We start from the raw sequence: 27,977 nt of genomic DNA on the forward strand, positions 1-27,977 counted from the left end.
GAAGTGCAAGGACACCATTACTACTGCTGCTGCCTAATTCAACAGTTACGATTTTAAAAATCTTTCTACTCTTTGGATACGAAACTTGCCTACATGGAAAACTTTGAGGAGTGTGTGCTGCAGTAACCAGGTTGTCAGTTGCTGCTGAGTACCTTGCTGCCTCTTTGCAGTTCTCCTCTTGTTTCACTTTTGCAACAACGACTCATAATTTTTCTACCATTTGCATGGTCATTCTCTGTTAGCACAGCATGTCTCTTGCTAGTTCTATGGCACAGCCCTACGAATCTTCACAAATTTTCTCAAGGATTTTGAATAACATTGTCTTTCAGATCACTGTTTTCTCCTCAAAAAAAATTAGTAGAACTTGGCTCATTAGCTGACTTAGCTTAGCCTAGCTGCGTGATTCCTGTATGATCACATAAAAGCCCAGACTAACAAAGCACAGGCAATCTTAGACTTGTGCTGTCCTCAGGTTTGACATGTCAACAGTGGAGACTCACAGAACCTGGTTAAACTAAGTGGGCTAGTATTAAATCTGTTTTCAGACAAACTGATTTTTACCAGCTTGGGTCTGCCCATGAATACAATGACTAAGTTGAAAATTTCAGTAATTTTCTTCACCCTTCTTAATGGGACAGTATAGAAGTTGTTGACTTCTAGTTTTTGAACACAACTCCAGCTTCCCATTCCAACTTGAGCATGCTACCAATTCAGAGGTGTTAGAAGGGAGCACCAGGGCTTCAGCTACCCAACATACCAGGATGCTGTTACAGAGGTGAATTTAGTGCCTTTTTTTCCTTTACTGATAACTGATCAGTAGTTGTGTGTTATCTTTCAGACAGTAGTTTTCCTTTGATTATTTTTCTTAAGCACAAAAAACATCTCTTGTGATTACAAACAAAACACAAAATCTGAAACAGAAATTCCCCAGGTGTCTTTTGCTTTCTTAATATTTTACGGTAATTATGAAAATTTTTTTAATTATGGAGATTATACAGCTATTTTAAAGTAGCATAAATATTCTGAAATATTGTGAAATAAAACAGAAAAGCAGCCTACTGTCATAATATGAACTGTGCAGACAGACAAGGGATACTCTATTCAGAATCTGGCTTTGTGATCTGATTTGCTGCAAATTTTTCAACTTGAAAAAAAAAAAAAGGTTTGCATTCTCAAGTTTCTAATATATTTCTTAAACTATTCCTCCAGACTGAGGGGGGGAAAGTAGCTAAATAATTAGTAGCTAAATAATTAGTGTTTTCTAGACTTGCAGTTTGACAGTATGATTCGTCTTGTTCACTGGAAATAGCAATTTGCACAAAGACACATATCCAGTGTCTGGAAAGAGCTTGGCTCCATCTTCTTTGCATCCCCCCTTCAAATATCTGTGCCTATTAATAAGAGCCCCCCAAGCCTTCTTTCCACAGGCTAGACAGTCTCAGCTCTCTCAGTGTTTCCTCATAGGAGAGATGTTCCTAATGCTTAATCATCTGGATGGTCCTGCATTGGACACTCTCCAGTGTGTCCATGTCTCTCTTGCACTGAGGAGCTCAAAACTGGACCCAGGACTCCAGGCACAGCCTTGCCATCTTCTGATGAAGAACCCCACGTGCTTTTCTGCCAAGCTGCTTTCAGCGGGGTAGCCCCTGCATGTACAGGTGCCTGGCGTTGCTCCTCTCCAAGTGCAGGGCTTTGTACTTTGCCCTGATGAATTTCATGAGGTAATTTCACAGCTCCTTTGTTGTGGTTTATGAAGGCTTCTCAGCACCTGAACAAAGGATTCATGTTCTCTCGTGGTGTGTCTAACAAGGGGACCTTGCCTGGTTATAGAGGCATATATAGCTTTCTACTTAGGCTACCCTAAAAGCAATACCTAGGAAGTGGGGAGTTGTGAATAGCCCCGGGTTGTAGTATTTACAAAGTAAAACCAGCAACCAGGAAGGGTCATCAGGGCTTTTTCTGGAGACTTATTTCTAAGGTGGTAGTTAGTCTCAGAAAGTGAACACCATATCCCAAAGGGTTAGTGACCATACACTTCTCTGACATGATAGGGTCAACATCCTTGTCTACATTTATGGCTGTAAATTAAACAGGGCAAAGCTTCAAGCCCTAGCACATGCTTATTACAAAGGCTACTGCCTGGTGGAAACTAACTTTCCTAGATAATATCTGGGTACAGGCCAGGGACTGTTCCCAATAGGCAGTACTGACAAAGCCATACTGTTATCTGGGACGAGAGATTTAACTGTATGGAAGGAAGCCATTCTGTGCCAGTTAGCCTCAGGGCCAGAAAACCTGACCTTGTTTAGTTTAGCATTACAGACAGAATGCTTTGACTGGAAGGCAAAAGGAGGGTAAGACAAAATGCAGAGAACTCAGCAGTTGATCCATGGGTGCAGGAGGAGGCATCATACTGAGTATTCTCAAATGAAATGTTGAGACCTACTTGTGCAGATAATATGTATTCTCAGATGATCCAGTAATGCACAGTCTTTATGATCTCTTAAGCATGGCCTCAAATCCTACAAGGTGTCTCTTTAAAAAGATCCTTCCACAGTTTGGAAAGCCTAAAAACTAACATGAGGACAGCTTCCAACTCCTTAAAGCAGAAGGGGATCATCTGTTCAATGTTCACAGAACAATGAATAATGGGATTAAATTCTACCAAGAGATTCAGATAAACTAGAAAAACTTGGTAATGAGAATGAGGAGCTAGGAAATAGGCTGCCTGGGGAGGTGAGGGAGGATTTGTCAGAGCAAGGCTATGAGAATGACTGAGTGACATAGGGGCACCTGCAAGTCTCAACTTTCTTTTTTTTTTTTTTTTTTTTCTTTTTTTTTTTTTTTTTTTGACATCTGTATTGGTAATTTTTAAGATTTGTTGTAAACATTTTGGTTGCAAGGGAGCATCAGATTTCTCCTGCTGTTGTTGCTTGAAATCTGCATCTTTAAACAGTGCAGTGCCAGTTACCTAAGGTACAGTTCTGTATCCCAAGGAGACTCCATCGGGTAGCTCTCCAGTGGAAGCTGTGTGAAGACAAACCTAATTTTACACCAAGAGGGTATATCCATGCTATTGTTTATACCATGCATCTACAAAAGCATACATTTCTTTAATGGAGATAGGCCCTGCTCAATTCTGCTTCACTTCCCTCCAGTTGAAGCCCTGCATAAGGAAAGAGTGGCTAATGTCAAGTCAACGCATTGAAAAGAGTAAAGAAGAAGTGGACACCAAATACTATTTATATAATTTGTTTCCTGCATTTACACATTTCCTGCTCTAATTTGTTTATATTTTTTCCATTGTGGATCATTGATGTATGTTCTGTTTTTTAAGAGTTGTCTTCTGCTTTCTTTAGGAAGTAACAATTCTCATTCAGAGGGCAGGACCTCTGAGTGTAGGCATTAACTATTATAAACTCAGTGTAGTTCTAGAAAGTTATTCGTGTTACTAATCACAACCCAAAGGCAGTTTCTAGACTGTTTATATAAGATTTAGTGTCTTTCCATAGTAGAGATTTCAGTTTTCACTAAAAAATAATGAGATTAAAGATTCACTGTCATAACAGGTGGGTCCCTATGACTTCTACAACAATCTCTGTTATTAAAATGATAATAGTTGCATTTTATGAATTAATTCATATCATGTGGCAGTAGACAGTGAGTAGCTTTGCCAGAGCTGTAGAGCAACAACTTAGCCTTTATCCCTCAATGTTGTTAGCCTCCTCATTTACTTCCTTTAAATTGAGGAAATAATCAATAATACAGGCTGCAGCTGTTTCTGTCCCTTTGTCTGCCAGCCAATCAGTTTCAGTTGCAAAATCATGGAATTAGTGAAGCCCAGAGACTTATGACATAATATATACAGTCTCTAAGCTTTTAAAACTAGAAATTCTGCAATGAGAGCTAGGTAAGTCCTTATACCTCTCTGCCTTCTTCGTTCATGGAAATGTACATATACCCACATATGAATACACATACCCATATTTACATGTTTTTAGCTATATCAAGCTAATGTACATACTATTTGAAAGATTGTTTGGGTGTGATTTTTTGTTTTCTTTTGTTGTTCCCTGTTTGTTTGTTTTAATTTTTACAACTTCAAAAGGATGTCTAGAGATGTAGATAATGTATAAAGGAGAAATATTTGGATATTGGATTTCCAAATGAAGACTTCGAAAGCAAAGTTGCATGACAGGATCTGTATGCTGGACTATTTTAGAATTAAGTCATTGGAACTTAAACCATATATGCATGCAGATATAGTTATCCACCTATTCTGGTCAGACATAATAGTTCTAAGTTCCAAGTTCTATAACCTCACTATTAATTATGCTAAGCTAGGACCACTTACATTCTTTTAATATATTCAACTTAATTTTTGAGACTTGGTGTTTTCTTTCCTTCTAACGTCGCACTGCTCACCTGTAAGCTGAAAGATTATACTTACGAGCACAGTCATAAAAAGGACTGGTTCCTGGTTGTAATACTAAAGGGTAATACTGGAATAGGTTTTTATGGAGGTTCTCAGAACTTGAAATAGAGGCAAAGGGGTAGCCAGGATTCCCTAGATGTTAAGGTGTGGTTAAATTCAGCAGGCTGAAGGAGAAGTAAATTGATGGCTTATATGTCTTCATTAAAGTAGTTTCATGAGAGGGAATATGCTCATTCCCTATGTGCTTTGTTTCCTAATGCAATTCAGTCTGAGATAGAGTGCCTTTTAAAATTAAAATCTTGGTCCTTAATTAGGACAGTATTTTAAACAAAACATCGATAGCATACCCAAATCCAAGAAATCTGAATTGCATGCCTTGTTGTTCCTTTGCCAGAGCTCACAGAACAGCTTTCGTGGTCATTTATGGCATGCTTCTCTGAAAGACAGAACAGAGAAATCTGTGCTATAAAAGCTGCTCTGAAAGCATTCCTGTCTCCCAGCAATGCACTGTAACAGTGTTCGGGAAGCTCAGATCTGTACCGGGGGGAGCCGTGAATCCCACCAATGCCTGTACAAAGTTAAACCACATGAACTCTGCTGTTACCTGATTTTCTATTGAGTAAAGAGAGAGCAGGTGAAATGGCAATATTCGACTGTTCTTAAAAATTATTTTCAGAGATCTGAAAGTGAAAATCTAGTGCCTTTTTTTTTTTTTCCCCGTAGAACTAGCGTTATTCTTTCTAAAATCTTTGTCCTTAAGGCAGCATGGTTTCATACGTTATAAGCAATTTCAAACTACAAGTTGTTAAAAATAAAAAATAGTATATGAACATTTGTGATTTAATTCACCATGATTCAGTTAGTCTTTATGCAAATATTGAAGTTGGAAATCCTCAATATAGAAGCTAAATAGTTCTGAATGTTAGTGTTGTGTGAAAAATGGCATGAAAAAAAATGGGTTATTGTTAAAGTCCTTTTCTTTTGGTTTGTTTGAATTGTGTTCTCTTGCATAAATTTCTAGGAAAAGATCTTTTTCTTTAGGGTCAGAAAAGGAGTGAAACTATCATGACAAATTAGTAATTATCAAATTATCTATTGAAAACATTACAGAAATTATAATACTATATTATGAAGTCTAGAGAATTGAGGAAATTATTTAAAATACTAAGTTTAAATAAATGTGAAGATGAGCAATGTTCATAATATTTTCAGAAAAGTGTGAGCTACCAAAAAATACTTTTGTGCAGCAAAATAAAAATAAAAAATTCAAGCAGTGGGAATCCTATGAAATAGAAAAACTACATAATCCAGAAGTTTGGGGGTTGCTGTCACTTGTGTGGCTATCAGTGTTTAAGCCCTTTTAGCGTTTTTTATATTATTCCTTGAAAAATATCATTACACTATCTTATGAATTTATTGTAGGTGCAATTTAATGTAGCATATGGTAATATTACAAGTACTTTATTCCTACTGAGTTTATGGACTGGAGGTCTTCCCAGCAAAGTGCTGTACTCTCTGTGGGGATAGTATTAGGGAGCATCAGAGACACTCTTATTATTTTCAGTGTGCTCTATCCAGTGTGCTGTATCCATCACTGATATTCTTGTAACTTTGCCTGTTGCAGCACTAAAAAAAACCAGGTTCTTCTCCCATTTCCAAAGACATAACCTACTCTGACTGGAAGTGTGTCTTTTACCATGAATATAACCTTCTGTTACATTACAGACCTTTAACACTTTACCACTGTTTCAGAAATGTTTGACTTACACTGGAGATTTATGTTTCAAAGTCATCAAGATGACATTATGCTATGTTATTCTTCTAGCCAGGTTATTTGGAGTTTAGTGCTTTTTTTGTTTGTTTGTTAAGTTATATGCACCTGATTTGTGCACATATTTCAAAAGGTGATATGATAAAAATGCATGTTTCAACTTTTTAGTTTGGGTAGAATAGAAACTAATAAAAATTAAAACCTGTGGAGCAAATGCAGAGTTCCTGACCAAAACCACACATGACCCAATTGAGGTTTGGTCAGCCAAGCTAACAAAGCAATAGTTGAGTTAAATCTGAGCCGAATTCCTCTTTTAATGTATTCATGCCCTATATTTAATGTAGCCAAAATTTAATGTAGCCAAAATGTAGGAACTAAGGTCCTTCAATCCCCTATGATGTTTGCTAAATGACCCCTTGTAAGTTTGATTTTTCCCTGGGGGAGAAGAGGTGGAGGGGAGCACTCACATACATATATGCACAATCTAATTCTACAATTGCAAATGCAAGCTTACTTAAGCAAATCAGGAAGGGAGATCTGGCATGTTGATTATTTTAATTGAATTGTTTCCCTGGATCAGTCAAGAGATCAGAGCTTGTTTATTTCTTTTTCTCAAATGTTTTTCTTTATGCAAGTGTAGTATGAGTATTTATGCTTTTAATTCTTCTCTGCCCCTCTTTTACCTTACTTTTCTTTGGGGGAACAATTTCTCTAGTTCTTTCGCCTGTAAAACTATATACTCTACTGCAAAAGCTTCCTTTGACCAGGTTTCCAGCCCTATAAAATGTCTGCTCTTTAAAAACAGAGGTTTGTACACTGTAATTTAGAACATATTATTATATGTCTTATTGATTTTTATTTATTTACTTATTATAGGTAATTTGTATATGGATTTACACATAGTTTTTCTTCTGAACACATGATGCAAATCAATTTGGGAAGAGAAAAATTTTATACTAACACAGCATGTAGAACTTCTTTATTCTTTATTGGGCCCAAAGCACAGCATTAGTAAATAGTCCATGTTATACACAGGAGCAGCATAAAACATGTGATTTTTATGTTACTGCTTTGAAGTGGCATAAAAACTGGTTTGCTGCCCACTACCAGAGGATAATATTTTTGAGCATGACTCTTTCCTTGGATTAATGCAATTTATTGTTTTCATTCAGTATTTGCTGGATGTCTGGGCTTTTTTCCACTATGAGGTGCAGTGTTCTTTCAGATCAGTAGAGTATTATACTGTCCCTGTTAAAGAACAATTAGGTGTTTTCCTTATTCTACTAAAGTTTATAATCTAGCTACAGAAATTCCCAAGGTCAAAAGATGATATTCAGGAGTCTGAAGGACAAACAACATATTCTAAATCTCATCCTAACATTCAATTTGTAAAAGTGTAATAGGCACATATCACACTTTGATCATTTAGGAACTATTGAATTTTCAAGATTGGGCTTGAGGTGATGAAATTAAGTAGGATGCAACATAACAGTTCACTGTGCATTGTGACTTTGGTAAAATCTGCAGGAGAAAGTTCTGTGAAATCAATTTTAATATCAATTTAATATTAGTATTAATAAATAGACTGGATCCCATTAATCTAAATACAACTTAACTTTTGATTGAAGTGCCTAAAATCCATCTAAACCACAGACAAAGATCATACTTTTAACTTCTACCACTGTTTAAAACTTCCAGGAACTGAAATGCTTTAGGCACTGCTCAGTTGCCTGAAACTACCTGCTTGGTTAGATACTGATAACAGCTGTAACTTCTAGCATTAATCTGGAGAGAGAGAAGCGTGCTTCCTACCTCAAGCTCTGTTGTGACTCAGCTTGGACAGGGAGATACCAAAGTGCCATACTAATCAGGAGCACGGATAACTCTTTCTGGTCCTTTACTTCTTCACCATGGACTGGTAGTTAGGGGCCTCATCCAGGAAAGATGTCTGGGTACTGTTCTCTCACTTTGCATGTAGCTGAATCCATATTCCAGTTTTCAGGAATACTTTTGCTTGCTTTCCTGCTAATCCCATGACAATTATTGTTGTTCTCACATGCTATGTCCCCCAACATGCTATGAAAATTGGTGGGCAATCTTCTGTAGGGCTTAAAACCTAAGGGTATCACCTACTACCAGGAGCTGATCATTAAGTACTGCTACTGTGGCTATAATTCTTTTTCCTAATAAGAGGAATTATTGATTCATCATGTGGTTAAAGTAATCAGATCCTAAGTGAAAGGGAGTGTTTGACACTTGCTTCTTCCCTATGCAGCCAATGAAGAGAGACCTAATGGAGGTAGGTCTTTTTCTTTATGAGACAGGGAACTTGGGTGTGTGTCTGTAGAGGGGTTGGATACACTCAGCTCCTTCCTCCTGCAGCATCCCTTGAACAGAGGGGCTAGCATTTAGATGCAATGGATTGCAATATGTGATAATAGTGAATAAACCAGTTACGTCTAAACAAAATTAAAATATGTTGTGTTTTAAAAGGAGATACTGTGACATTAAAAGAATCAGCGTGCCAGTATCGAGTAAGCAGTGTTAGTAAGAGGTGGCAGGACATGGAACATGGCATAGAATGAATGATACAATAATAAAGGCACAACAGATGGCTGTTCTGGTACTAGGAGTACCGGCGTGGTTCTCCATAAGCTGAGAAAATGAAGGAATTAACAAGAAATAAGAAAAAAAGGAAAAGACTAGTAAGTATATGTTATGAATCTTGCTAGAGCAAGATAGTAGGCCAGAAAATACTTGCACTTTCCAGAGGAGGTGAAAGGTGATAATATAAGAAATCTGAACTAAATAGTAGGATTTGGGTTGGCAGTTGTTTGGTCATTCTGAATCTTTTTAGCCTGTTTTTTGCCCTGTAAATTAGGGCTACAGTTGCATGTTCGGTGCTTCAGAAAGTACTGGTACTATTCAGATTATTTCTCTTGAGAGTAATTTATGGGCATGGAAGGAGAGGGAAGGGGATAGTAAGTGTTCCAAATTCCCTTGTTTGTTGGCAAATGTGGTTGTATCACCTAACTAGGAGTAATCTTAGATGGCAAAACCCTGCATCGGTATCCATTTAGCATGTTTTGGTACTCACCAAGTAGCAGGGAATCTGCAGTTTTTTGGAAATATTCATCAAGATTTGTTTTGAGGATTTTGCAGGTGTTTTTTCTTGTCCTTCCTCACCCTGTCTTCAGGTTTCGTTTTTTTCAGTATGTATATATAGAGGAGCAGTGAGTTAACTTAATGAAAATAATTTACAATTAGTGATAAGGAAGTAAAAGAATACCTAAAAAACCAAAATATATACACAAATCAGCAGGGACAGATGATGTTCAGTCAAGGGTTCTTAAATAACTGTCAGAATAGGTTGTGGATCCACTAGCCATAATTCTGACATGTCATTAGAACAGGTGATGTACCAGGGGTCTGAAGAAGAGCAAATGGTTTGCCAATTAGTTGTAAACTGGCAGATTGGACCACCTGGTCCAGCTGTATCTGAAATGTATTTCCCTTAAAGTTTTCCTTCCAGATCTTTATTCCTAGGCTACTGGGTTCACAGTTTGCAACAAGAGAAATAAGTGAAAAATTTTTTTATAACACAGAAAAGGAAAGAATACACAAACAAAAACAAGCTCCACAAGCCTGATTTGGTCTTTAAACCTTGTTGTATAGTTGCTACTTGTGAAGCTTGCTCTCTTCAGGTTTTTTTTCTTTTTCATTTTCAAAGGATCTTTTTATACCTTTTCTAACTTATTTGTGAGCCTCGGCTGTGCTTTCAGCACAGAATCAATTTGGAGGGATTTAAAAATATAAATGGTTGAAAAGACACTAATATCAATGATCACTTTTGGCCATCACCCAAAAGCAAAAAAACTAAATAAAATACCTTCAGTTCTTAAATAAGAAGGCAATAAGTATGGGAAGTATTATTGGAACTGTTCCTTTTCAAATACTAGATGTAATTTGTTTCCACAAGCAAGTGTTAACACTCATAGTTTCAGGTCTTAAGTTGGAGTATTTTACACCAAATGTGAATTTAGGTTGTAACAGTTTGGTTAAAACTGAGGATAGTTAGATAAAGAAATATTATGAGATATTTAATGTTAAAATTTTCAAGACATTACAGTTAAGTGTTTCTCTGTTAATTCTTATGGGTTTTTCCAATGTTTAAGACTGTTTTACATACTTCTAAAAGATATATTTAATTTGGTATGGAAAAAAACTGTGTTGTAATGAAAAAATTGTTGTAATGTGTTGTAATGAAAAATAAGCCAAACACAATGTGTAGACTCATCAATTTTTCTTCTATGGTATGAAAATAAAAATTCAATGTTGATCCAATATCCTTCTATACCTATTCAAATATATACTTTAAAATGACCAGATAGAGGTTTCTGTTTATCTGCGAAAACCACAAAATATTATGGCAAACAGCTAAATGGACTTTTAATTTCTTATCATCATGTATACAAGAAACTATATGGAGGGGTATATAAACAGTATTTTATATAAGTGCTAATTGAATACAGGGGGATTTTTTATTTCTTATTTTTTAAATTACAGAAGTTGTCATTTTACATGCTTTGTGTATGGCAAAAAGCCATTTAAAAAAAAAAAAAAAAAGTCTGGATGTCTGAGCAGCTGATGTTTGTAGCAAGAGGAAGAGCAAGGACAGGCTTAATTCTGCAACCAGTGCTCACATTGAGTAACATCTGTTCATGTGAATAGTCCTATTGAGCTGCAGGCACACTCACAAGCTCAGAGAAAAGCCATGCTACTGTATACAAGCGGCTTTATGATGGTCAGCCTAGAAGGAGATCATTGGCATTGTTCAAATGAGCAAGGGCTAGTCAGCTTGAAAAAGTTGTGAAGCCTGAATGCCCAAATAATAACTGAATTTAAGGGTTTTCCTTTATACTGTGAATTTCTTTCATAACTGTCCTCATTCATGCCTATTAAAATCCCCATGGATGGAAAAATAGTTGTGAACAGTAAGCTGGCATTTTCAAGAAGGCTGAGTGATTGAGCTAAAGTGAGGAACATTCTCAGCTCAGCCAAGGAAAATACAAAGTTAATCATCAGTCTGTTCTGGGGTGGAATTTCTGCTGAACTGGGGAGGTAGCACTGCTCAGTGATATTGCCTAGTGCGCACACTCGTTGCCAAACCTCCCTTGGGAGTCAGCAGTGTGATGCAAAGCATGTAGTTTACATCTTAATCTCATAGATTAATAGTAGCAATTATTTTTTTTTTATCGTCTCCTCTTCCTTATTATTTATGTATATTCCAGTACCTCCTAAGGAGCCTAATCAGACAGTAGAGTTACAGGGAACAGAGTACTACACAAACAAAAAAAAGTGATCCATGCCCTGGAGAGCTTTGCAATCTGCTCGGTGTTTTGTTGATGATCATGACTGATCGTTGATTTCACATGTGAAACCTGAGTATGGAAAATTTCATAAGAATGTGTATAAACTAAGGTTTTCCCATTCCCATGAGATCCAAAAGAATCCAGAACTACAGCAACTGTAAATAGTTCTTTTAATTCAGTAGCTACAATTGGATCAGGGTTGTAAATGAGATATGGTGCCTTTCCTAAATTTACATAGCAGTTATATAAATGAACTGAACAGAATTCAAAATCCCTGACTTTTCTCCCTGTGTCTTTGTCACTCTGTGATTAATATATAGATAAAAATAAAGTGTTTAAGCAATGATGTCTTACACAACTCATCTGATATTGCATCCATTTAGGAAGTTAAGACACCAAACACATGGTGGTTATTTTATTCCCACAGAACTGGCAGGCTTTGGAGCAGATCCCAAATAAAGATCTATACTTCATATTATTAGCAGTAGTCCTGATTCCTATGATACAACCTCAAAATATGGTCCTAGTTTGTGAAACAGGAAAAGCAATAGGCAGTCTTTGTCTTAGCCTTTACAGCTGAAATATTGCAGCAAGAAAATCTGTGCGATGGGGGCTCAGCAAAATGTAATTTCAGTTTTAGATAAATTTTGACCAACAGCTTTTGCCAATTACAAGATTAAAAATGTAATTGAAAATAATTTACAAGAACTAGGATTAGATAAACATAACGTTTATATAAAATGTTTATTATATATGGATGTGAAAAATTCTGTAAATTTACTTTTATGTATTATTTACACTGAACATAAAAAATAAGTTAAAAGAAGAATCTGAAGGCTACAGAGTTAGACCTGAACATAGAACATAAAAACAAAGAACATAAGAACAAAGAACTTTGAACATAAAACATAGAAACTTCCAATACTCAGACGGTCAAACTTTAATTCAGTCCTCATGTGAAGACCACAGTTTTCTGGACTTCATATAGTGTTGTACATTGTATTTTCCATGGTAAATGCCATGAACTTCAGTGTGTAAACTGTGCTTTGATGATATAAAGAACTGTTTAAGCACTGGGGATTAGCATTGGCAATGTCATATTTCAGGATATTTTGGAAGAAAATGTATGATGGAGAAAAAATACCTCAAAACTTAGCAATTAGCTGTTTTCCCTTAGTGCTCTCCTTTTATCTTCCTCTTTGGTTTTGTTTGTTTTTCAGGCTATAACCAAAATAGCATTAATTAATTTTGTTTTATTCTGAGAGGATACTTTTCCATTTATTGAACAGATTTAGAACTGAGTCCAGTTCTCATTATATCTGAATATAAGTTGAGTCAAATTTTGTTGAACTTTCTCTATGCTTTCTATTGAGAGAACATTTTTTCTTAGAGTGATATTGTTTGATTTTTTTCCTTGCATAAATCAGGATGAGGCATCCTGGGTTTTTCCATATATTAGCTGTATAAGGATGTTTCTGCTCTTGCTTGTTTATTTTTTTGTGTATCTGTTGAATTTAACAATGTTTCTATTAATTAAAATACCTGGAATGTTCAATTGGTTTTGCAACAGCTTGGAGTTTTTACAAATTCAAAACTAAATAAAACAAATATAACACAAGCGCCTGAATTTTAAGCTCAGATTGATTTGGCAGTTCCCTTTATATTAATTGTATACATACTAGTTTCTTACAAGTAGTCAAAACACTAATGTTTTTACTTGTACTTTTAAAGCCTTTTTAACTGAACATTGCCAGAAATTACAAGAAGCTGATAACTGCCATACTGTTACAGATGTTTCAGCTTCTGCAGTAAGAACTCAAACAATATTTTCAAGAACATTGATATTTTTAGCATTTTGAAACTGCTAGTGACCATTATTGGCTGTGAGAAATTAGATATCTTAAAAGTAGCAAATGGCAGCTTTTACAGTTATTAAATAAAGGTTTGATTCATGTGGGTTGATGGCAAAATTACAGCATGTTTAACTCAACTCTTGAAATATGATTAACATAAGCTGATATTGTAGGTAAATATTTAGGTGATGCACAAGACTTTTTTTTTCCTCATGGATTCCTGATATTGTTGTCATTTTCTGGAAATATCACAATTTGTATCACACATACCTATAAACCTGGAAGAACTCTCTTTTCCTTTAATTTTTCCTATTCCTATTGGGGAGGATTAAAATTATGCTAAATTTTTTATAAGTCTAGTATCAATAAATGAATATTTAATGAAAGAAAAAACAGGCATACAGAACAAACTGGTTTCAATAGCTGTGAACAGGTTTTCATTTAGTGCATGGCACACTTACCTAGGATTCTCAAATCAAAGAAATTAGATATGTTATGAAAAGAGGACTATGACTACTGATGGTTTATACAGTACTTTTTCTCTATATAATCCATCAGTTGTGAGGTGTTCTTTCACAACTCCTAGAGCATTGTTACTTTTCATTTTAGTCAGCCAAAGCAGCTGGGTCTTTATAGCTGCAAAATGTTTGCTTACAGCCAGCTACTGTTCTCTACACCACTTTTCATCACTAACATATATTTTATTTTTCACTATTACTCCACGCTTGTCATAATTTGTTGAGGGGCAATGCTGTAACATGTATCCAATTAATCAGTGGCTCTTTTGTCTCCTCTGACCTGATTTCTCCCATGATGTATGCCTAGGAAGGTGTTCTGCACTCTGCAGAAGGTCCTGCAGACTGGCAAATGCAGACACAAAAATACATCCAGCAATAGGATGATCTCCTCAGACCTTGACACATTTGTGGTAGTAGCTTGAAGTAATTGGCTGGCCAAAATCATTCTAAAGATTTTTTGAAGTGTGACTGAGATGTCTTCTGACAGGGACATTTGATCCACTTTTGAAATGTTTCCTGAATAACCACAACCATTGGGTTTATTTTAACCATCAGCCGTATGGTTTGTAATCTGTTGCTGCAGATCTGTCAGGACCCCCAGGCTGTGATCTCATCCTCAGGGCAATGGCTCTGATGAGTCTGTGTTGTTACCCTTGTCTAGCAATAATAATAACAATGCATACAAGAAATACAGATGAACCATATGGACATATGCATCTGATACTGTGCGATTGTGCAAGTTCATCAGGTTCATGACAGTCTATCACTAGACATGAGACTGCTTGGGAATCCCAGGTCCTGCAGACAGAAAAAAAATCACAGCACAGCATCAGAGCTCAGAAATTGAATGAAGTGAGTTTTGCTAATGTATATAATACTTATTTATGAAATACTTATTTATGAAAGATATTTTAAAGCAACCACCCAATTATTTCATTTATTTAGAATTGCAACATGCTCTTACCAGATGGTGTTTCATATCAGGTCAAAAAATAATGAAGAAATTTGGCATTAGAACTAAGTAACAAGAAAAGATGAGTGACTAGGGATTTAACATTTTTATAGATTTTTTTTTTTCCTAAAATCAAGCTTTTATAATGTTTTTTGAGTCTCTTCCCTGTGGATTTATTTGTATTTACTTCATTTTTGTCACACCTTGTTAGAAGTTACGAAAGATAATTTACAATATGGTGAAACAAATGCCCAATTCCTAGAGAAGTATAGACTTAAATAATTTGTCCTTTCCTTTTTTAGAGTGTTTATTAGGCATATTCAAGAGGTTTTATCAGTGTCTGGGGATGGAAGAAGGTGATTTGGATTTGCCAAGAGAAAGAAACGGCTTTTTGAGGAAATTCCATCAAAGCTCATTATGTCCTGTTTTACTATTGACGATTTTTTGTTCTTGTCTTGAATAGAAATGTAGGTTTTGTTAGAAGTGCTGGACAAATAAAACCTGGGGAGCTGTGGTTCAGACTCATTAGCAGTGCATCAACATGAGTAGATTTTGTCATCCCAGAATACAGGAACTATTCTTATATTTCTCTTTTTTTTTTTTTTTTTCCTTTTTTTCCCCCCTCTACAGTCCTTGGAACAGTCTCAGCTTTCACTGTTGTCATTGTAGTGGTAAACAGGCCATTGACTTCAACTTGAACTAGCACGACCACTAGTAGTTTTTATAACTTTTCAGCTTTAAACAACAATTGATTCCTGAAATATTTGCCTAATTAAGAAATAAAAGATTGAGCCTGAGACACTTAATTCAGTAGGTCATAATCTCAATGGACTCTGAATCTCAAATATTCCAAAGATAATTATATTTGGACTTCAATGAGTATGTCACAAGTGCCAGGTTTTGCATTTCCTACTCATCATTTCAGACAGCTGTCGCATTCTTTCAAGTGTTTTAAGTTTTCTACCAAATATTACCAATATTTCTATGAATCAGGTATGTCACTTGAAATAAAAATTTTCTTTTTATTTTGAAGAATGATTTTAAAAAGCGACTTCACATGAAAATGTAGTATCTCCCAGAAGAATGGATATTCTCAGAGAAATGAGAAGTTTTAGTCCAGCTTTAGTATTTTAGAGAGGAAAACTTTTTCTACGGGCATTTGATCCACATTAAATAGATCAAAGGTACAGTTCTTCCTTTAATGGTTCTTTTTTCCTCAGGTTAAAATGCTCATTTTCCTCAACCATACATTTAGAAATTACTAGTGACTCTGGCTTTATGCTTCTATGACAAACAAGACCCAAATGAAAAAAAAAATCCTGTGACTAAGATACAGGAAATGAAGAATTGCAACCTGTCTTTTGCTATGCTGGAATCTAAAGCCAGATGTATAATACAAATACTCTAGTGGAATATGAAGGTAAAAGAAGAGATAATCTGATGTATACAGATGCTAGCAGTCAAAACCACTCAAGCTGTACTGAAATGTCCTTTGCACCTGGCACTGGAGGTGTTAGCCATGCCAGTTCAGTTCCCCCAACACAGACAGATGTTCTTGTTGTACCACTTCTTGCGTGTAACATTTAGGTTTCTGTTTAGCTTGGCATGGGACACATAAATACTGTACTCCGAAGGCCACCCATTTATTAGTGCACCTGCATTTTTGCTTTCTTTAATTCCCTTTGTATATTGCATTCCTCTTGTGCTGCTGATCCTAGTGCAAAGTAGTGTTATGGAAAAGAAAATGCAGCTAGCATTACAATGCATGAATTACAAGGATCAAAAATACTTTTCAAAATCAATCATACATTATCTTTTACAAGTAAGGCTGAATTTTCAGATGCCTCAAATATGTAAATTCAAGCTTGCTTGTTGTACACAACCTTATTTATGTTGCTTTATAATTAGTATTCTGAAAGCATGTACCATAAAGTAGTTACCATAGCAATAGGCCTGTATAAACAGAGCACCTAAGAGTCATGCTTGAAACATGGATGTAGTCCTTTTGACATTACTTAATATTCATACTTAAATGATTTGTTAGGCAGAGACTAAAATTAAGGTCCTTTAAAAATTTGTCTCAGAATTTTGTTGACTGTAGCCTAGAAGGTAAAAATTGTGAAAATACGCATGAACAATCATCTGTCCTTCCAGATGAATTTCCATATGTAGCCAAAAAACAACCCTCCCATCTTTACTTTCCAGTATGTAGCTTCTCAAGTTCATATATATCTGAACTGAAAACGAGTCATCCTATATATGTACTATTTCAGCTTTGGCCCCAGTGCCTAGAAAAGGAATTTAAACAAAGATATATAATAAATATGAATTAATATGAAGTTAGAAAGCAAAGATAATTTCCTGAACGTGTCAACCAACATGACAATGCCAGTAAGTAACTGGAAGGCTTGTCCACCTTCTGAAAATGTCTGAACATAATTGGTCAGGAATTACAGCAGAATTACTTTCAGGAACTCAGATGTAAGGACTGCTGTTCGGAGTAGGATTGCCATATTCATGTTTAGTGTAGTCCAGTCTGAAAATAACTAACTTGTATGTTTTCACATAACTCTGATCTCATTATCTGTTTCTCAAGTACTTTCTCTTACTCTCCATCCTTCAGAAAAAAAAGAGTGAAAAATGAGAATGAAATGAGAAATGAGAAAAATGAGAATGAAAATAAGATGAGAATAATCTCCTTAGTTTTCTAGGTCTCCTATTTTGTATTAAAATCCTTGAGAATATATTTTTCTTACCATATCAAATCTCTCTAAGGCAAATCCATTAAGGCTCCACATTTCAGTGAAGATTTTCAGCACAGGATTGTGGGAGGAGTTAGCTCTGGCCAAGGACTTTGCTTCTATATTTCTCAGATACCTGAAATGTTATGAGTGGTATTTCAGTTCAGGTAATTTATTTTAGTGAAAGATTGTGGCTTTCCTTTTGTGGCAGAATACCATAAAAAGTAAAAGTAAATTGTAACCAGATCCAGGTTTTTTTTTGTAATTAGTCTTTTCTTTTCTTGTTTGGAATGAAATAAAGTTTGGTTTTTTCTATGTTATATTATTCAGGACTAGATTACTAAGATCACAGTCTTGCTACTGTGATACTTGCAGCTGACTCTGGTCTTTTTGTCCTTGAGAAGAAATTTGGAACTGTCCTGTATTTGATCACAGTTATGGGAATACCTTTTCTTCCTATTGTGTTGTAAATAAGTGTTGACAAAAGATATTGAAAAATATCTCTATGTCAGTCATTAACATTTGAAATATTGAAAAGTATAATAAGAAATTTATTTTTGCTTTCTCTGTGGTCCTTTGAAATGTTGTTCCATGTAAAGCACACCAAAGACATTTTCTTGCAGCACTATTAGAGATAACTTTTCCCTTTGGTTTCTCCAATCAAAAATGGTTTCAGTGTATCCTGGATCTCTTGTGAACCAGTAGTAGTACAAAAAATATGGAATGTTTAGCAATGTGTGTGGTTCAGATAGGAAGAAAAATATCTGCAATTGTCTTTATATAACTAGATTAGATAGCAGAGACCAAAACCCCCAATGACAACTGAGAACAGAATAAATGCAAGGAAATTAAGACCTGTGAGAATCTGCTCATGTACTTGCAGCTCAGTCCTGGAGCTAACAAGCAAACTTGTCACCCACCAAACAATGAGGAAGTAGAGGTTGTATCACTTCTGCAGGCCTTCGACTTCACAAAGTAGCTAAACATGTGATAACTTTGAGTGGTAGATTTAGCAGAGCTCCTAGGCTGACCAAGCTAACTTGTCTCCCAAGATTCTTCTTGGTGAAAATAGAAAAATATGTTTCTCCAGAAAACCAGACCTCTTAGACCCTTCCTCTGAGTCACTGTCAGAAGAAAACTCTAAACTTTCTTCAGTTCTCCATATATAAGTTCCTAACACCAATAGAGTTTCTCTCAAAATACAATCCCTTCATGTACTTATTCTGTTGTTCCTTTGTCAGGCTTGTCAGCCCACTGGGAATGTCCTGGAAATCCTAGGCCACCTCAGACAACACCAAATACATTTGGTTTTGTGGGAAACTAAATAAAAGCTTCTTTAATTACACTGACAGCAGGAAGTTTAGGAAGACACTCTGATTTACATAGATGTTACAAATACCTGCCCCAGGGTTCACTGGGTTTAACTTCATTCCATTTCCTGATGCTCCTTCTGTACAAAGAGAAGGTCTGAGCAATGTTTATAATGGAAACTGCAGTCCAAAGTGTGACTGTAGCATTTATTGAATTAAAATAGCCCAGGTACTGAGGGAGTGAGGGCAAAGACACTTAGGAGGCACACCAGCCACTGAGAACTTGGAGTCTCAGCAAGCTCAATACACTATATTGATGCTGTGACTGCTGTTTTCTTTCCTGTTAGTACCTATCCAAATAATCACCTTGGATATCTCTACCATGCTGAAGATTTCTTCCCCAGCTGCAGTAGAAATACATAACTAATAATGCTTTAACACAGGCATTTTACACCATCATAAATGATTAGAAGTAATCTATGAGACATCTAATTGATGTGCAGGATACTTTCCTGAGTTAGATTCTTGGTTAATAAGGAAATCCTGATGTTGGTCAAACCAGTATCCATTCTACATAGTGTGATCTCCAAACGCCATGGAATACTAGCATGGTAGAGGAAAGAAATGGAATTGGTTCTCATGAAGAAAAAGAGGAATGAAGATCTTCTGAGGGTTTCTGAACTCCTGTACCAAAACCGGTACTACTTTAATCAAAAGAAGTTTTAATACTCATGTAAATGGAATGAATATTTCTTTCTGACAGATCATTGAAAAACTCTTTGGTGGATAAATTTAGGGATAATGCCATTATTTGAGTTTCCTACTCTGCAGAAAGGGAACATTTATCCCCTGTTTGTACTAGTCCTCTTAGAAATGTACTAATCAAAGCTGGTTTTCATTGATCAGATTTCTACATTTCCATCAATATAACTGTATTTTTCTTTTCTAGGCTGTGGCATTTTTATAAGCTAATCAAATATCCAATATTACTAGGAGCCATTTAAAGTGAATGCCAGAACTACTAAGGAGTAATTTGAGAATTAGATCTATTTTTGTTAGTTGAAATGATCTTGACTTGCTCATATTGTATTGTACCTGATGCTTAGTAATATGATAGTACTGATACAAATAGCAAAATATCTGGTTTGAAGTTCTTAAATATCTGTTTAAAGTGGTGAGCTGTCCAAGCACATTAAAATTCCATTTTCCCCTATACAAGTGTTTGCTGCAGATGACCCCCACTGATCTTAAATATATTTCTGTATCTGTAACTGAATAGAGGTTTTCCGTACAGCATGTTCTAATGGTACTCTGGCCTTTAGCCAACAAGGCACTGAATAAGGCTATTTTTAAAATACAGAAACTGGGAACAGCTGCAGCAATCAAATTTGATAAAAACAGAGAGGAACTTTGCTTTTTTTTTTTTTTTTTTTTTTTAATGGTTTGTCCAAGTTTAGACTCCTTTCATAGAACGGCTTTTGTTCTGTTGGATGAAGGGGGTATAAGAGTAACACAGTGAAATCCTTTTGAACAAATAACTTTTAAAAGAATACAGATTAAAATAATAGAGGGCTTTTTGGTGCAGCAGCATGTTCGATGCAATTGTACCTCAAACTATTAGAAGAATAAATCCATTAAAAAAGAATACATTTTATCTGCCAAGATTTTACGATAAAAAGCTTGGAAGATGAAATCTCTTGTTTCAAATTTTGAACATCTAAACATTGGTATTTGGGAGTAGTTTCTAGGTGGAAGTGATTTAATTTAAATGCTCGGGGGTGGGTTGGTTTTGGTTGTTGGGAATTCTTGGTTTTTTTCCTTCTTTTACCATAAATCAAAAAGTTCCTATGAAGAACTCTGCTGTCCTTCCCCTTGCTGAGCTGGGGAAAAAAAAAGATAAGTTCACTTAAGGAAAAGTTTTACAAAGGCCTTCTGTGCATATAAAAAGTTTCATTAAATATTTAATTATAAGGACTGATTCTTCCTTGTTTGTCCTCCTTTTTTGGGGGGGAAAACTTGTCATTCTGTGATTAATGAGTGTCAGAAGATGACTATGTACTCGGAAAAATCCATTACACAGTAGTAGACTGAATTGTATCTGTTACATGATTCCATCTGAGGATAGAGTCTCTGTGATAGACTGGTGCAAGACACAAGATACTAGGTGAAATTCAGGTTACACTGAAATCAGTAGAGTTATGCCACTGAATTCAGAAGAGATAGGATTTTATTGATTGTATTCATTTTAAGTGTCAAAGCTAGCACCTTTGCATTCTTACTTCAACAGAGCTTTTTAGTGCATCGTCAGTTCTGATGGTGGAGCAAAAATCTACCAAATTTCTCACATAATATGAATGTATAACATATGTGTGTATGTCCCCAAAGGTATATAATGTGTGTGCACTTTTGTGTGTGTTTATGTATATAAAATATCTGCTTAATTTATTATCACCATATCTGAGTATCTCTCCAGGGTGAGAATTACAGCAGTAGTATACTTTCCTTCAGGCTGAAAGGCAGGCTTAGCTTGTTGGGGGTTTTTTGTTTCAAAAACAGGAAAACAAAATGTGAAGAAAAGAATAAAGAAAAGAATAAAGACTAGAGAATCAATACTGGCATGAAATAGATGTATGGATCCACCTGAGATTTTTAGTGTTTACAAGCAAACTCAGCAATGCAAAATACTCAAAACTGGGTCAAATACTACAGATATAGGACTTGATATATATCCTGGAAGTCAACATTAAGAGGGAAAACAGACTTTTGAAAACAGAAGGTTTAAATTCAGGATTTGCTGATTTATTTCCTATCTCTGCCACAAACTTCACATATGATCTTGGCCAGGTCAGTTCTGCAAACTTATATACTTAACTTTATGTGGTAGAAATAATATTATCACTCTTGTGGGTCTACACACAATATATACAGCTGAACATGAGAACAAATATTTTGCAGGACCTAAACATATATGTGTACAATTTTCACTTTGTAAAATGGACATAATAATATTATTTCCCCCCAATGCTTTGTCTGTTTTATTTGTCTATAAATTCTTGGGTAGGAGAACTGCTTTTGTATATGTCTGTGAATCAGTAACAAAACAGAGCCTTGACATCATCTGGACCAATGATATAAACAATTATAAATGTTGAGGCATATGTTACTTCAGGTAGCTTCTCTAAAGAAAAACATAACAAAACCCAGGATGTACAGATTGCACATGATTTACTGATGTCATTAAACATGTTTTTAGTATTTTTTGCAACAGTAGTCCCTATCCTTGCATATGGAAGCGACCCCACATTCCTGCATAAGGGGTAACTGGAGATTTAATACATGCTGTGTTCTAGGAAGATACTGAAGCATTCATGAGGTGCAGAGCATTGAGCTTGGGAGTTTTTCAAGGATCCTTTGGCATCATCCCAGCTTTCAAATTCTTGTCCAGTATTTTAGCTGGAACCAAAAAATTTCCAGCGTGATGATTACTAGGGTTTGATTACATTTAGTAAGATGTGGAGCCCCTTCTCTTTGAAGACAAACTGCTGCCAGAGACAGATTTACCACTGACCAACAGTGTTTTTATGCAAATGTGCCTGAGTGAGTGCAGTAACCCCAAGTTATAATAGAGTCATTCAATCTCTTGCCAGGACAGCAATATTTATATATTGCAAAGATAAATTGGATATCAAAACCAGTTCCATTATAGGGAAAGTTCTCTATGTAAATCAGTATTTCTAATCACACCATGCTTCTTCCCACCCCCAACCCCATTTTGCTTTCCTTGCTTTATCTTCATAGATGAATTCCAAATGTGTTTTTCTCCTGTGTGTTCACTTTGAATATTGAAGCATTCAGCTAATGCCAAACTAATGGATAATGTAAACTCCTCACTACGAAACTTTAAAGTCTCCAAGTGTGTTTCTTCATGCCTCAGGGAAGGGCTATACAAGGCTCATATTCACATGCAGTGTTTTGTCTGCCACTTGTGCAAGTTTCTGTTTGAACTTCTCTTTCTCCTGATGCCTGATGGGAAGAAATGGGTAGTCAGCTCCCTAGTGACTTTATCTAACCATCAGGAATGAGTGCAAGGGGTCAGATGCCCCTCTGCATGCTAGTCACTGTCTGCTGACAGCAGTGCTCCCCTGGGAGAGCTGGCTTTGTTTACTGACAGGGCTAATATGAGGAGACACGTGAAGTACTTTGGTTTGTGGAAAAGGGCAGGAGAGGCATGGTGCTGTGAAAACATTCCCACACACTCTAACGGCTCATTCACATAGAAAACAAGCGAGAGCCTTCAGCTCTTTCACAGAGCTCAAAGTAGAACAAACAGAGTGAGGAACCCCAAGGCACCAGTCAAAAAAACACTTTCCTGATAGACTAATACCGAGATGCTCTTGGTGATAGCTTACCTATCAGACTTCAGCTCTCATTTAGGCAACTAAATGACTTGGCTAGAATGAAAAACTGTTTGGTATCTGGCAGTTGCTTTTGTTCACTGTTAGGTGTTAAATTCTTCTTGAAAATCTAGCCTTCAGTCTCCTAAACCCAAAATTTCTAAAATTAGTTATAATAGGTGAAGTGTGAACTGGAGAATTTCATCAATACAATCACCAGTTATTTCTCTTTAGAATGAAATTTGTAGGATGCAGAAGAAATGCAACATCCCTAAAAGGAGGTATGTTTTTTCCTTTACAGTTGTTAGAGACACGAGTGTGTAACTTTAGAATATAATTTGAGGATTGAAAAGAGTGGCTTTCTCAATTAGATCTCAAACACAGTAGGGATACATGTCATGGAAAAGTCCACATTATAAGCTGTGTTAAGTGATGAATGATTATTAGTGAACAGCAGCATTCACTGATCTCCTCTAAAATTTATAAGATGTATAAACATCAACAAGAACAATAATTCTAGATCAACCCACAAGTTCGTATAGCTCAGTATCTGACTTCTAACAACAGCCTGTATTAGAAATAAGGCATAAAAAAGGAAAATTACAGTGATTTTTCTCTTAGGATATCCTAGTGAATATATATAATATTTGATTTAAGCAATGTCAAAGTCTAATATGGCATGATGGTATAACAAAGTATTATGTAAAACAGGATTTCTTGCTTATCTAGAAGTGCTATGAAGTTCCTTGGTTCTTGCATTTTGCAAAATACTGAATTACACTACGACACTTATGATTTTCTCATCTTTCCTCCATTCATGTCCTTACCTCCTGAAGGCTACTAGTCTAATTTATTTTCATACAGTTGTTCCATAATTGTTACCATGTTTTTTGATCTGTTATTTCTGGTTATTTCATCTCCTCCTCTGCACTGCTGAATGGACCATAACTACTCTATACCTTATGAATGTATTTTCATAGAACTAGCCCCACTAACTCCACAGTGTTAATTCCTGCATGACAGTTTCAGTTGTAGTTCAGCAAAATAAACATATCTAGACATGTATACAGGGATACACACACCACACACCATAATTATTTCCAAAAGTTATATATATATATATATATATATAACAGTTCTACATATCTGTAGTTAGCTCTGTTTCCCCTCATTGGCATGAAGTTAAATATATTGAACTTTCTGCCTTCGTACAGCTCTGTTACTCAGTACTGTAAAATTCTTAACTTTTTTTATAATTGGCTTTTGTCTTTCCATTATTGAATCCTCAGTAACACACTACTTCTATTTCCAGATTATTTAGTGGTATATGTTGAGCAGTACAGAGGCCAGCACAGATCTTTTTGAGAAATCAGTTATGAACTTCCGCCAGAATGAAGAATGACTTCCCTTTTCCTATCTTTTCATTTAACAGAAGATCAGATCTCCTTTAATAGAGCTTAGTCTCTTTCGGAGTCTTTGGTGAAGACCTTTTAAGAACAAATGTCATTCATTCATTGATGTTTGACCCTCTCTATTTAACCAGTGTACCTATACCTATAGCCATGTAACATCCTTGAAGAGTGGGACTAAAATAGACATACTCCCTTTTCCAATTTTGTTCACTCTGAGTTCTTATCAAAGTCAATATATCTCAAGGATTTGTTGAAATGGATATACTACTGAAAAGCATCAGGTCAAATATATTAGCGAGGACAGGGGTGTGAACTAATGCAGTCAATAATTTCATGTTATATTTGCTTTAGCTTCTACTGCTTCTGAAGGAAATTTATGTCTAATTTAAGCTCGATTCTAAAAATATTCATATTTTGCCTAAAATAACTCCACTTTGGGAATGTGCCACTGCAAATGTGAAGTTTTTGAAAAAGCTTCACTTTTTTTGGTAGATGAGAGTATTGTTCAGTTCCATCTTCCAATGTTTAATATATCACATTTTTTGAGAAGTGTGGTATAGATCAAAGAGCAGGATTTGGCCCTTAGTTACCTGCTGTTACTGGCACTAATCTCACAGCTATTGAAAAATGATGCATCAAATTTATATCGCTGCAAATGTCACTATTCTGAATCTTGCACATGTTGCCTGAGCTGTCAGAAATAAAAATCTGTTCTTAATTATTCTCCCATTTAAAAAATAATAATTTTCTAATAACCCAGTGAATAGGAATTTGATGTTTTCTTTGGCTGGAAACATTTTAATGATTTAGTACATCTATAAAGTTCTGTGCGCTTTTATAGTATAGTAGCTTTTGAAAATGAGTAGGACTTTCCCATTTAAAATCCCTGTGGCTATCAAGAAAAGCAGAATTTGTTTAAATCTCAGTTAAGTTTAAAAGTGAGTAAAATAAAGAAAACATTTCAAGAACAAAATAATTCAGTAGAAAGCCAGATATACAAAATTCTGGTTATGTGTGTTACAGGGATGCAAAGTATAACAATGTATAGTTATAACTGTATCTTATTTTTCCCTTAATAGGAAAAATAGTATTTGTTTTTTTCTTCACCAATTTTATATGGAACTGTGATGAGAAAATGAAAATAGCAGAGAATATTAAGAAAGTGCAAGAATAAAAGTGAAGGCTTTGGATAGTACCAGATTTTCTAGTTGGAAGCAAAATAATCCAGACCATAAGTCCTATTTGTTTTTAATATTTTTCACCCCATGACAGTACTTCTTTCAGTTAATTACCTTCATTGAAAGCCCAAAGATGTGAACAGAAAAGACTCCCATTGAAATTTTGGAATAGCCTCATAGATATGATGGTTGCCATGCAATTCTACCTTCATTAAAGGTGGAAGGGTTTAAAATATACAGAGTAATGTGCTCTCCTTCTTTTTTTTTTTTTTCCAGTGTGTTGATAGACTATCATTTTAGGTCCTTGCTGTGCTTCACAGAATAATGAACCTTTAGGAAACACGAACATTAACAGCCGATTCATAAAGTGCCCATATTACACGGCTAAAAAAAGAAACATTTCTTTTTCTTGTCCATTTGGTCTTGGCAACATGTATTTACACAGGAGCATATAAAACATTTCATAAAAAACACTATAGTTGATTCTGAATAATATTTCATTACCTTGTTTGATTGCCTCTCAAACCAGACTGCTATATTTCTGTTTAAGTTTCTGTTTGTACCTGAAATTCTAGAAAGAATTTGTCCTTGCTCCTTGAAGTCAAGCAAACTAATATTTATTTTGCCATATATATTTTTTATTTAAATATTTTTTGAACTTTAATGCCAAAGTTCTATGTAGTCAAAAAGCAGTGTGAAACAACAATATATAATTGAGAGCAAAAAAGCACTGCAGTGTTCAGGAAGTCTATGCTCATAGTTACTGATAGAAGGTGCTTTTCTCCCTTTTTACATGGCATCTGAGCAGTAATTAAGACAACAATCAAATGCAAAAAATAATAAGCAATCTCATAATAACATACAAAGGCTGAATTACGGTTGTACACATCATCTGGACTGTGCTTTATATAAGAAAATTCAATAGGGTCTGGCATTTTCTTTAGAGATTTTAAGTATCTGTTGAAAGAATGAAGAGCACAAATTTCTGAACTGCAAGCATGTCTTTCTGTGTGGCTCAGGTAAATCAAATGAAGGAACGTCTCCTATTTTCTCATATAATGAGATTATTTTTTCAGTATTTATGTATTAAAATAAACCATGGATAAAATTATTGTATTTTAGAATAATTTTGGTCAGGATATTTTTGAATGGTGTTATAGCAGGCCCAGTTGCGTCCAACTTTAAAGCTGCAATCGCTTCTTAGAAATACTCATTTTTGCCAGTTCTGTTCTCCACATTTTTTATTATCAGTTTATCTTCTGACAACTCTTGCTAGTCAAGATGATTGCTGTCAAAATGCTGTCTAGACAAAATGTGTTTTCTTCAACTTTTTGCAGATCTGAGTGACCAGCTTATGGAAGTGGTTGGTCTGGAAGGAGCCATGGAGATGGGACAGATATACACTGGTCTGAAAAGTGCTGGAAGACGGCTTGCCCAGTGCTCATCTGTTGTCATCAGGTATTATTAAATCTGTTGGTATGTGTGAGCTGGTGACAGTGGACTATGCTAAATTCATTGTGTTTTATCATTTCTGAGCTAAAAGTGGCCAGAACATTCACAACAAGGACTGGAAAAGAGAGAGGTGGTCAATTCTTTCTCAGTGAAGAATTCTTCAGGATGAATTTTCCAAAATTTATTAAAACCATAAAGTCTAAAATTATAAACCTCAAATGAGCATAAAACAGAAGAGTAACAATAAAAACTTTAAGAAAATAAGTAGGATTTTCCGAAGTACATTTTATTGAGACTCTCCTCATGGACTGAGTGGTGTTGACTCTCTCATATGGATGCAGAAGAGAAATAAGATCACAGGGCTTTTTCAACCTTCTCTAGACACCAAGAGGTAATTCTTATAATCCCACATCAGCAGGACCACAACTACAAAAGATTCAAGCCCTTCCATAACCATAAAGTGAGAGTTCATTAAACATTCTTCCCGTCCTCCATTTATGGCCATAAATGACAGTGGATAAATCCATGAACTGTTCATTGTTTTCACGTAACATCCAAACCAGAATTTCCATTGACCAACGTGAGGGCT

General features: G+C 35.5%; 1 protein-coding gene across 6 annotated transcripts in view; it reads left to right on the forward strand.

The window, feature by feature from the left end:
- DGKB (diacylglycerol kinase beta) overlaps positions 1–27,977 on the forward strand; it is a 337,929-nt gene that overhangs the window by 297,341 nt on the left and 12,611 nt on the right. For all 6 annotated transcript variants that reach the window (XM_050332620.1, XM_050332627.1, XM_050332611.1 and 3 more), the window contains one exon: positions 27,274–27,394. In XM_050332620.1, coding sequence (XP_050188577.1) covers positions 27,274–27,394 — 121 coding nt within the window. The remainder of the gene's footprint in view (positions 1–27,273; positions 27,395–27,977) is intronic.

Source organism: Myiozetetes cayanensis, unplaced genomic scaffold (genome assembly GCF_022539395.1).
Source record: "Myiozetetes cayanensis isolate MyiCay16 unplaced genomic scaffold, myiCay2020 scf1, whole genome shotgun sequence".
Taxonomy (NCBI): domain Eukaryota; kingdom Metazoa; phylum Chordata; class Aves; order Passeriformes; family Tyrannidae; genus Myiozetetes; species Myiozetetes cayanensis.